We start from the raw sequence: 12,501 nt of genomic DNA, 5'->3' as shown, positions 1-12,501 counted from the left end.
ATAATAATAAATCACATGTGCTTGAAAATCATGCACATATTTGGTAATGGGTTTTGCTTAACCTTTATATAATTCTTGATTCCAGCAAGCGCGTGAAATACAGGCACCTCTATCTGCTTCATCATCTTGGAATTTGTAGGGATTCAAGATGGTAAACTGCAGTATCACATAAGCTTCAAGATTATTTTTAACAGGCTGTAATATGTTAAGCTGCACCATATATAACTGTTGGGATTGTATGCGATGGTCCTGGTTCCATCACTGCTTTCCAGGGCCACCCTGCAACTTTAGACACCTCTGAGGGCGGGTGCTTGGGTGCGGGTTCTGCTTCGTAAGGCTAAGGAGGACAGATCAAAGATTTTAGCAGGAGGTCAGATAGATTTTTGTAAACTTGATCAGATTGAATTTGCTGCAAGATTCAGTGTCATAATATTCTGTCCCCCTTGAGACAAATGTTTTTCTTTGACACCTGTCCTCAAATTTTGGACCCAAGAGCGCTTAGCAGTTCGTCTGAGGACAGCGGTTTGAGGCAGGTCTAGTGGGGTGACACAGTGGCACTTGAGAAGAAAAATACAAGTCAGGACTATGTCCTGAATTCAAATTAAAAATAGAAATTGGAGGAGGGGGGAGTGGGGGACCTTAAGAGCTATTTTTTCCCAGAGTTGCAGATGTATTTGCTTACTAGATATCACCATGACAAAGCAACCTGCTTTTCTATTTGTTTTGTTCCTTATCTTTTAGTTTATGAAAATAAGTTAGCAGGAAAGAGCTGTGAGTCCAGAAGGTGGATGCTTTGGCAGCACACTGGGCTCAATCATGGCTCAAATAGCAGCAATCTTGAGGAGAAAAAAAAAAAAAAAAGAGGACAAAAGGAGGTGGCAGACAGCCGGCTGGCATGTCACTTTGCACCCTTCCAGCATGGGCTGGTGCTCAGGAATATTTTGAGGTTCATTTTTCCTCCTTTTAGCCATGAAATCACCCCAATAAACTTGTGTATGTTCCTCCCCTCCAAATCGCACGCGCTTTCTCACTCCTCCTCCCTCCTTTTTTAAAAATCCGCAGAAGTCTCTATGTTTTCCTAGTAACTGGCAGCAGAGGCAGGGCCTGTCCCCTGGGCCGCGCGCTGAGGAGCTGGCGGCAGATCAGAGGGGAGCCCGGGCGCGCGGCCTGCGCACGCGGCCTCCGCGGGGCCTGCTCATGGCGTCTCCCCCGCGTGTCTTGCAAGCGAGCGGCCGGCTGAGGCACATGGAGAAGGAGCACGGGCAGAAGCTGGCCAAGTCGTCGCAGGTACGAGCCGGGCTCCGCTGCTTCGGGAACATCACGACGAGGGCCGCGGCTCCTGCCCTCAGTGTTTATGGGCAGGGGAAGCCGGGAGCGTTCCTCAAGTGCCCCACGCAGCATTCCTTACAGGTTTTAAGCACTAAAAAAAAGTACAAAAAGTTCTACTGAGTGGAAAAAATGATTCAGAAAAAGGTGGCGGTGCACCGTGACGGTGCTGCCCTCGATCCCAGCGCTGCGGCGGCTCTGCCCAGGGCTCAGTCAGCCTCCCCGCAGCCCCAGCAAAGTTTTTGGGCATGTCAATGGCCTGAAAAGGGCTTTTGACTTGAGTTTTTGCTCTTTAGGGTAGCATTTTGAACACAGAAGAAGAAAACATGGCTTAAATTTGGATGTGTGGTTAAAAGTGATAAGACAGGATATTTTTTTTAAGTGTTTCAGCTTACATTTTGATTGGCATGTCGCACTGAAATGCAAAAAATGATGGGGATGCAATCAGAAATTGAGCTTTAAGAAGAAAATTACCACAAGGTTTTATGTGGAGGTGTCGTTCTCATTCCTCACAGCTGCAGCACAGCACATCTTGTTTGCTTGCAAAAGGGACTTTCAGCAGGAGTTTGTCACTCCTAAAATCAATTAAAACTTCTGTATAAAGAATGTTTGCGAGACCTCCAGACGAGGAAATGTCTGGACATGTGATTGCAAACTTTGCTGGTTTACAAACACATGAAATATTTCTAAACTCTTGATTTCAACTTTGGAGAAATGTATTTGACTCTTGTTTTCTGTAACATTGGCCAAAATTGTGCTCTTACTTAATTCAGTGAAATTTCATTGGATATCAAATTTTTCATGGTACATTTTTTTGAGACTGCATTTATCAGAACCATTGGCAAATAATTTTTTGAACTCTGTTTCTAATGATTAACACATCTTTTCTGTGCTTTTACTTGCATACAGCGAGACTGTGGGGTCTCCATCCTTGGAGATATCCAAAGCCATTAAAAAGTTTTGTAAAACAAACTTATTCTATATCTTGCCCTCTGAACTGCAACAGGAAGAAATTAGTAAGCCCCGCAAAGGAATGTTTAATGCATGTCAGACCTCGAGGCTGAAACGTTTTCATTGCTAGTGCTATTTTATTTTTGTTGTTGTCATTTTATACTGTTTACATGTCTAGCAACTCTAATCAGAAGTCCAGCTCCTTTTGCCAGGCACAGTTTACTGGTGGAATAAAACTGGATCTGGGTCTATTCATTAAAGACAGGTGGAGCAACTGAAGCGATTCTGGATTTGTAAACATCAGGGTGAGAGAAATTGCTCTAATTGTTACAGTGGGGGCACCTAGGTAATGCAATACCAGGTGGTAAACATTGAACCTGAATGTCGTCATAAACTTTGTCAGACTGAAATTTATTGGCCTGTGGAGCAGTCTCAAAATGGAGAAAAAAAAAAAAAGAGATGTATTTTATTTTAAACTAAATATTATCTAGCTCCTTTTCTGTTCTCTTTATTGAAGAGGGATGGACCAAATGACCCAAACTGGTATTTCTGTGTGCTTTCAGTGGCAAGCACAACACACACATCATATGTCATGCTTTTTTGGCGCAATGAAGGTGTTTCAGCCCAAAGTCTGAATTTCTTTACTTTTATGGGTTTGAATCAAATCCCTCATGTTACTTAAACATGGTTTTTTGTAGTGTAGTATTAATAATAGGTCATTTGCAACTTTTCTTGTGGTCGTGCTGCTGACACCATCAGTCTAGTCTTATTTTATGTGGCCTCTTGGAACATTCACTTTTAACACCCACACAGAGAAGATATGTCAAGAAATGTTCTCTGAAGTTTATACAAAGTAAACAGTTTCTTTCTGTGAGTAGTGCTGGACAAAGCAGATCTTTCTCCATCTATGTATGCTAAAATTTCCTTAAATGTATTTCAGCGCTTCTGTGCTAGTTCAGGGTCTTAACTCAGTAAAAGCCATGTGTGATATTATTTTTGTTATCTTTTTAAAAAAAAGTGTCAAAATGGAACGTACATGAAGTAGTGGAGGCTTGCAATTTGAGTCCAAATTGCCTTCTTATCTTAATGAGCATAATTTATGTGCACTGTCACTTTCTCCCACCTTCTCACTGTATATGTTACCATCATTTTAAACACTCAACAAAGCCTAGTTTGTACAAATTGTCACATAAAGGATCTAAAGCACAAAGCAGGTGATACACCCAATTCTGCCTACAGTTACACCTATTATATTTGTTTTTCCTATATAACTGTGGCCTCAGTATAGCTGAATTTTTTCTAGGAGTGAGGAGACCTGGCACACATGCAGGTCTGAGCGCTCTGGGAGTCCTCTCTGGACTGCCTGTGTGCTTAAGTGTTGCAGAATTAGACTATATTATTCTGCTACAGCAACTTAACCTTCAACTTGAATATATACATTGCAGTCAGTATGTCTCCCTTCTTACCTAACATTAAGCACATGTTTAAGTGCTTTGCTGGGTGATGACTTACATGTCAGCATAAAATTTTATAAATAGGCTTGAGGGATCCAGATAAGTTATAGCATTCCTCAGTGATAAAAAAAAAAGAAAAAGATGAATAGATTTCAACAAAGCACGAGTGACTCATGTAAAAGGTCTAGTTTAAGGGCACTGGCCGTTTAATCAGGTCCCCACTGTATTGCTAAGAGAATACATTCCTTCCAATGGCTCAGAAATTTTCCTACCAAGATTAACATTTGAGCTGTGTTTCTCTTCTCTGCAGTACCAAGTGATTGGTGTTGTGCTAAAAAATGAATACCACAACTGATATGGAAATTTGAAATAGTATTTCACTGCAGTGGAAAAGTGGAAGCATCCTATATTTTGAAGATCACAGATGTGCTTTGTCCTCATGAGTAAATATTTTGGAATGTTATAGTGGAAACCTCTTCCAAATATTTTGCATTCAGCAGTTTTTGCCATTCGCAGCCTTCCTGTATCCCTTTGCTCTGCGAGGAATTTCATGCTTGCTGGTGTGTAATATGTTAATTTAAAATACTTAGTTTGCACAGCGGAGTTTGCCAACTCCATCCTTGTACCAAGCATAAAAACATGCAAAATACATGCCACTTACTGAAGAGAGATTTAGCATGCTGTTTTCTTTTTAGATCATAGCTGAACTTAAGACAACCATTTCCTCTCTGACAGAGGAGAACAGCCGGCAGCAGCTTGTTGCAGAACAGCGGCTCCAGGAAGTTGTACAAAAGTTTGAAGATAAGAAGCAGCAGCTGATTAGAGATAATGACAGAGCAATCAAGGTAATCTGGGGGGTTTAGTCACTGATGCTACTACCTGCTTTAGTGTAATTAAAAGTCCTGCAGTGGGCAGATGGGTGCAGGCAGCGCTGTGTTCGCGCAGCCCTCGCTCAGCCCAGGCGCTGGCCTCGACTTTGATGTCTCCGATGACTCAGTCTGCCTCTCCTCTCCCTGGTCATGTTCCCGCTTTAAAAAGTTAGGCTTTTTGGCAAATCTCAAGCCGTTTAATTCAGTCAAATCTGTGAAACTTTTTCTCTCTCTTAGTATTAACTCAGATGTTTTAACAGATGCTCAGCACCTTTATGTAATTTCTTAGTTAAAAAGGTGAAAAGGAGGAGATGAGTGAGCAGCATCCCGTTGCCTTTGCTGCCTCTCACAGGGAGAGCTCAGCTTTCATGTTTAAGGCCACAATGAAGCAAAGTAGGTTCTTAATTTCTTAGTTTCCACTGGAAACTCTATGAAGAGACTCCGCTAAATATGCATGGACTACAGTAGTTGTTCTCTGTAGCTTGTTTTCATTATGCTTTTACATATTTTATTATCTTAGTTACATTCTCTGGCCTTTTTTTTTTTTTTAAGGAAACGTGTAAGAAGTAGCTAGTTTTGCATGCATGGAGATTAAGTGCTTCATGCTGCTCTGTGTTTTGCACGAAGCTTCTGAGCAATGCCCCAGCAAGACTTTAGCAACTCGTGCTGCGAGTGTGTTTTGTAAGACTCGGTCAGCTCGGGAAAGAAATTCCAGGCGATGTTATGCTTGGAGTTCTTGAACGTTGTTTAGTATCGTTAATACTGTGCTTTGCAAAATCTCCCTTTGAAACCACTGAATTAATGGAAATGTGCTGAAAGCCGGATATCTCCACAGAAAATTCTTAGCAGGGAAAACAGCTGTATTCATTTCTAGAAGCAGAAAGAGGTTTCTAATTATTGATCGCTTAGTATTTAAGAACCACACGTAGCTCTAGACAGCATATGCCTAAATGCTTCGCTCCTTATTAGCCTGGGGCAAAAAAAAATGTTCTTGGTGAAAATGGAATCCTAGATGTCCGGGAGATGGGTATCAGCCTCCAACCCAGGGTAAGGTGAAGACCTTGGGAGGTGGTTAAAGAAACATTTTAAAGAGAAAACAATTCTTAATGTAAACTTTTGAGAAGGCTTAGTATAATATAAGTCTGGAAAAGACTGTTGTCAAAAATTGCTAAATATAACATTGATTTAAACTAACATTGAGGAACAGATTGCAATTTCCTTTGTATTGCATGTGGTGACTTCCTGTAAGAGACCTTCCAGTTACTATTTCCTTTCACAAGCAAAGTACATTTTTACAGAAGCCAACTGTCTCAGTGATTTTTCATGTTTAGTCAATAAAGCAGATGTGGGCACCACAGTGCATGATTTTGATATTAATTCAAATTCTTGACTCTCTTTTATAGTTGAAAAACATATTATTGCATAGTTGTATTTATCCCTGTAGTGTTGTGGGTTTTTTTTAATCACATCTTAAGCATTAGTGAAAAGTAAATATGTGAAACTTTAAGAATGTTCTGTTTCTTGTGACAACAACAACAACAAAAAAACAGTGCAAGCAGCCCTTTTTGGTTCCAGATGGCCTGCGTTTGGGTCGGTCAGAGATGAATGCCTGAAGTACTTGGCATTCTGCATTCCACTGAGAATTGTCTGGCCTAAGGCCGAATGGAGGCTTGTGCAGCCAGAGTCGTAGAATCAAGATAAAAATTTTGATCGTCAAATTCCTTTCTTGTGACTTACAAGGTAACCATTTTGATTCCATCGCACTGCAGTGTCTAATACCAGATATCTAAGTGGGAGTCTGGCGAGGTGTTGAGCAGCTACGTGACTGCTCTCGCTGCCCTTTTGTCTCGGGTAGGACCGTGCTGGCCCCGGGAGCCGTCCCGCCTGCTCCTGTGCAGATACCTCTGCTTTGAACTCGTCCAGACTTCCAGTTTTTGGAACCTGGCACAAGGACACGTGAGGCAAATGGAGCAACGCTCACCTGGTCTCTGTGCTGAGCCTCTCCTTACGTGTCAGAGATTAGGACCAATGGGTTTAGGCCCTAGGATTAGAAGTTGAGGGCACAGTTATATTAATGCCCTACAGATGCTTGGAAAAGCTGCTTAAATCTGTTAACCCCTTTGAGATGCTGTGGACTGAGGTGTTAGAAGGTCTTTGGAAGGGTGCTGGATGCTGAACGCTTGCGAATGTCTGTGCAGAAGCTACATGAGTGATTGAAGCGTGGTGTAAACTAGGCTAAATTTAACTAGCTAATTTTAACTAGCTGTCTCATATCCTGATAACAATCTAGCCACAATAACCCAGGGCTCCGCATGATCAAACGGTCAGAGTATTTACCCTGCTTTTCTGATGCTTTTGGGCAGTGGTTACCAAGTCTGGACTCCCATGGCTGGACTCACCACTAGCATAAAGTTAATTGTGTTGTAGAAATATCTTAAGGCTATTTATGAAATCACAGCCTCAGTCTTTTATGAAGTCCTTTAGGTTCCTTGGATTGAAAGTGCTGCAGAGCTGCAAAACATTTGCAGCGTTTTAATGTAGAAGTTGATGGTCGAGTGGGGACTCCACATCAAAAAGTAGACTCTGAAAGTAAATGGATGATGGAGAGCAACAAACACACAACAGAGACGGGAGAAAATAATGATATTTTTGGAAAAGGGAAGCCCCTTTGTTGTTTTGTTTCATATTACAGATTCTAGGATTCTGTTATATCCCCAGCATTAACACCAAAATTTCATTAGCAAGACATGAGTTGAAGATGACATCCTTCAACACTTTGTCAGTCAGATTATGACCAGATTAATTCTGTTAATAAATGGGACTTAAAAGATTTCTAGGAAAGAATGTCACACAGTAATGCTTCCCTTGGTGAGAAAAAATTGGAAACAGTTGTTTTCCTTTGTTATGTTCAAATCCAAAGTGTATTTTTTAAGCCAGAACAGAACAGAGAAGAGCAACTTTTAATTTTAAAGTGATGTAGACCCATGTAGAGAATAGATATTCCCAAACATCATGTATTTCTTAGGTGCTGCCATATGTTGGAGCAAGAAGTCCCCCTTGCATGGGGTGCTCAGCGATGCCGCCGTGGCATCTAGACCTTGGGATGTTTAAAGCATTCCGAATATTTCTTTCAGGGCACCTGATAGCTTGGTTTCCAGAAAGTCATCATCAAAATATCCTGGTGCTACTTCCAAACCTCTCTAAAATGTAGTATTAGTATCAGAAAAAATGTGTTTAAAAATTATGTGAACCAGTCCGTTTTGCTTTCAGTTATATTTTATTATCAGCCCTGTTTATTAGCAAGTTCCATTTGTAATTACAATGTTTTTTATTAAAAGAAAAACCATTGCAGAGATATGGAAACATTAGCTGAGTTACTGACATCCTGTAGAACTAGTCTGTTGTCCTCAAAATACCCTTGAACTGCCACCAGTGGCCTCTGCAGTAGCTGATGGTATTTTTATTAGTTAGATAAATAATAAAAATTTGTTGACTTAAAAAAAGGCTGTGACCATGCATCACTGGTAGCACTGAGAGTGTTAATTAGGCAAAAAAACCCTGAAGTTTAGGCTACCCCAAAAACTAGAGCCTAAAACTTGGTGTAACTAAATGAAGATACAGATTTATTTTTTCTTCCAAGGAACTCTACCTCTTTGCTTCTGACTTTAGTCTATAATAATACTGATAACTCTGTCTCTTATTAGCAGGGAATTACAAGGCACCAACCTATAACATTTTGTATTTTACCATTGTGAAATAGTCATAAAAATACTAGGCAAATCTTGGTATCTTGCTTCCTATATTCTGTCTGACCAGCAGAGAAGGTTTTGTGTTCCCAAAGGGCAGGCAAATGACATTTGCAAGGCTTTTAAGGTGTTACCTTCTCTTTTTCCAAATTCTGAAGTACCTGTTTTTTCCAAGTCATTGTTTATACAGATACTTTGTTTATATGAATTCACTCAAATTCAGCTTGTAAGAGAAATTGAGGATTTAGCCCCAAGGTTACAAACTGCTGCTCATACTGCGTGCTACAGATTCCATTATAAGGGCATCTTTAAATGACTATGTTGACACAGTCATTTTGGATGAAAATGAAATAGACTTGCTTTCATATTAACATGAGTTTGTTAAGCACAATTATTAATAGCAACCAAAATTGATTTTAAAAGTCCTCTCCCCTTTTCATGATCCTGTCTCTTTTTCTGTTGCCACAGAAATTATTTCATTGTATGAAGCATAGTACCTTCGCTTCCAAATTACAGGGTTTCAGATGTTTAGCCAGTCAGGCAATCGGAGGGGTTGAGCATCTGTAAGTACTTTATAATATCTTTGACATGCTTTGTGAGACCAAGAATTGAGTCATCTTTTTTCCTGCAGCAAGCTTTGCACTCTGGCATTTTTCTTGACTTTTCATGTCTCAACACATTGAAGAACTTACCATGGCCAACAGCAAAATCATACTTACAAGTTTTATAAAAGACTAGAACGGGTGCTAGCCTAGGCTCTGAACTGCAGACCGGTTTTATCCAGCAGGTTTAAAACTCTGCATTTTTACTATTTTCATCCATACTCATTGTTGCTGTCAGTGTTTTACTTCCCCTGCAGAAGTCATGCTGCTGCATGACCCCTTCTTTCCTCTCTTAATGTTAGAAGAGGTACCACATTACATCTGCTAATCTCAAAATTATAGATCTGAAGATTCCATAAATGCAAAACAAAATATAAAATCTTATGTAGTTAATCCAGCAGTTTCTGTTAATTAGTTTGATTGCAGTTATTTTATACTGGAAAAAAATGACAAAAGAGAATTAAAAGCAAGTCTTAAAGTTCATTGCCTTTAACTGACAAAAATAAAATAATAATAGTGCATGGAGTCCTAAGCTATTAGGAGTATATAGAGAAGATTGCCTGCTAATGACTGTTAAATAATACTAGCATAACCCTATGCAGCTAATAAATGAGAGCAGAGAATGCTTTTAACTGTGATATAAGAAAATGGAAATGAGCTTTTTTCTAAGGGCTGATGTGGCAGTAACAGTTTACTGTGCTGCTGCATGTCAAAGAGGCGGCGCTCTGAAAGCACCAGGACTTTTACGAGAGGGAGAAAGTTGCATTTGGAAAGATAGAGCGGAGGAGATACCCCAGCATTAGGAGACAGGCGGCCTGGGAGGAAGAGCCTGCGCTCGAAAGTCTGGGACTTTAATTGGGGGGGGGGGGGGGAAGAAACATAAAAACAAGTGTCTAATGTCCTCCAAACACGGGGCGTCTGCAGAACAGTCTGTGCATGGGACTCTGTAGGCTTTCCAAGGGTTGTGCTTTGTTCCGGCTCCAATAACTTCCTGGAACGGAGCCTTCCTCCGGCTCGCGCTGGAACAGCCTTGACTGCAGGGCTTCTCCAGCAGTGTAGGTGGAAACACAATATGTGTGAACTATATATTCAACCAACAAAAGATTCCCGGAGCAAATGACATCTTCAAAGCAAACCTTCTGTAGTCCACAAGCATTTATTACTCTGCAGTAAAGATTTTAAAGCCTGGCACAGTAACACAAGTTACAGGGTTTGGCAACTAGAGATCCGCAGACCTGCTCTACTTATCAACGTCTATTTCCCTAAGACATCTTTCTTATGGTGTGGCAGGTCCCAGGGGTGAGACAAAATAGCAGCAGATTGCATTGGCTTATTCCAGCTTGCCATCACCGTTTCCAGTATTTGTGTAAACATTTTTTGCAAAACTGTGTTTTCTAGTATCTGTTGTTGTCCTTTCTGCATTAATCGTGCAGAAGGGGAGGGTCGCCTACGATTTCAGCTTTATCCATTAAAGTGCTCCTGCCAAAATCAGTATTAACTTTAGAAATATTCAGGTTCCCTTCAGAATTTTCTATATGCAACTCTGAAACTCAAACCTAGCAAGAAGAGCAGGAAATACAAAGCTAATATCAGAGCAGGCATTTTTGTGTGTGTGAAGATCTCATGAATATTGTCAAAGCGTTTTTTAAAAATGACTAGCAAACCTATTTGCATGGCAGATAACAAAGTTATTTATATTTCACTGTGAAAGTTACCAATTTCTTTCATAAAACCAGGCTTTTTTTTTTTTTTTTAAGAATAGCAGTAGAAACTTGGTGAGTCTGATATCTCTATAGGGTAACTAATTGCTAGTAGTTAAAGACAGGATAGTAGTGGAATGAAGTGGTCAGTAGCATTCTTACCACTTTTGGAAGCTAGTGCCTTTATTTCTTATAAATATTTTCCATAGAAAATGAAAATATCTACTCATTCCTTAGCAATAAAGGATAAACTGCAAAGAAATTGGAGGAAAGTAGCCGAAGCTGCCATATTTCTGCCACTTTCTTGCATCAGTGGAGTTGAGAATAAAGGAACTTTGCAAGCAGCAGTACTGTACTTGAAAAGCAAAAAAGTACCCGGGGACTTTTATGTGCGTGTGCAGGAGATCAGATGGCAGCTCCCCCAGAGAGCCTGGCAGGGGAGCCCGCGCTGCTGCGCAGAGCCCTGAGCGGCAGCCACGGCACCAGCTACAACATCAAAAGCTACAAGCATGTCGGGAATGTGAAGTTTGCAGGTTTGAGAGCACCTTTCTAATTAGCGCAAATGAAATATTTGCAAGTTCTGGGGCTGACTTTGTGCTCACTGGAAGTGGTGTTTTCACCACTCTGTGTAAGAGGCGAAAGGGGCAAACTTTGTCACCAGAATGTGACGACTGTTGCTTGATAAAAATGTATCCCGTGTCCGCCTGTCATCCATCACTCTGCTCTGCCCAGTTGGAAATCGTGAGGGGTAGCATTTCACCATTTATTTTTCTTGAAGAACCAGATGATTGGAATGTTATCAGCCAGTTCTGAGGTTTGGCGATGGTTTCAGAATGAAGCAGTTCATCTACTTAATGTCAAAGCACTGGCATAATGAGCTTGGTAAATTTTAGGCTATCTCCATCCTAAGGGAAATTGGTTTGACTTGCTCTTCAATGGATATTTCTTTTACTATAAGCAGCCAAATCAGCACTAAAGTCTAGTGTATATATATATATATATATACACACACATTCTTACATGTCATATTTTGCCTCCTTTCCATGAAATTGTGTACATTTTTGCTTAGGGTTGGTGCCCCTCTATGCCTAGATATTAGAATTCTTCTTTGAGCCTTTTTGCAAGTGAATTCTGCACTTAGTGAGCGATTTCCATCTTGCATTGGAGCTTGGGATGCTTTCACTGGAAGTGGTTTATCGTTGCTGATTTGTGCGCCCTCAAGGCTGTGGTGATTCTCTTCAGTGGTGAGCAGGATTAAATTTATTTTTCAGAGAAAGCGTGGTTTTCAAGTATTTGACTTTTTTGGTCCTTTAAAACATGTGCAGAGAAGGCTGGGGACTCAAGGCTGAAGCTTTTCCTTAAACTCTTTCTTCTGTGCAGGCATTGATAGGTTTGTATTTTGACCTCCTCAAAAAGCCTGAGGTCCTCCACTGGGATAGTATTTGATGGAGTGAAAAGTGCTCACCTGTTTTCTTCCTCTGTGGTCTATCATTGCAAAATTTATTCTTAGGATACTGAAAGAAGTCTTGTATGCAGGACAAAATTTAAGACTAAGTGAGTTTCTTTACAGCAACCTCTTCACAACTGCTATGTGAAGAGAGGCCTGGAGGAGCAGTGAAGCAGAGGTCAGTCAAGCAACACAAAATCCTTTATCCTCTGGTACAAACTTTTTAAAAAAATTCTTCTGTTACTAAAATGTGCCTCTGGTTATATTTAGTGCAGGCTTTCACATCACTGAAGTCAAGAACTTCAGCTAAGTCAATATGTTAATGTGAAGCCAAATCTTTCTGTGCTGATGCATGTTCCTGTGGGTCCCTGTTCGACTGGGACAATAAGAACAGTTATCAGCAGAC

At 40.5% G+C, this 12,501-nt stretch overlaps 1 protein-coding gene across 1 annotated transcript in view; it reads left to right on the top strand.

Annotated features, from left to right (window-relative positions):
* Nucleotides 1-12,501, top strand: part of CEP112 (centrosomal protein 112) — a 137,695-nt gene that overhangs the window by 96,189 nt on the left and 29,005 nt on the right. The window contains exons 22-23 of the mRNA XM_088537784.1: nucleotides 1,226-1,287; nucleotides 4,427-4,576. Of these exons, the coding sequence (XP_088393910.1) occupies nucleotides 1,226-1,287; nucleotides 4,427-4,576 (212 nt within the window). The remainder of the gene's footprint in view (nucleotides 1-1,225; nucleotides 1,288-4,426; nucleotides 4,577-12,501) is intronic.

Source organism: Tinamus guttatus, unplaced genomic scaffold (assembly GCF_059628265.1).
Source record: "Tinamus guttatus ecotype Peru unplaced genomic scaffold, ASM5962826v1 Tinamus_guttatus_pri_ptg000045l, whole genome shotgun sequence".
Lineage (NCBI taxonomy): Eukaryota > Metazoa > Chordata > Aves > Tinamiformes > Tinamidae > Tinamus > Tinamus guttatus.
Note: the sequence above shows the minus strand (reverse complement) of the source record. Positions and strands in the feature narration are given on the sequence as shown.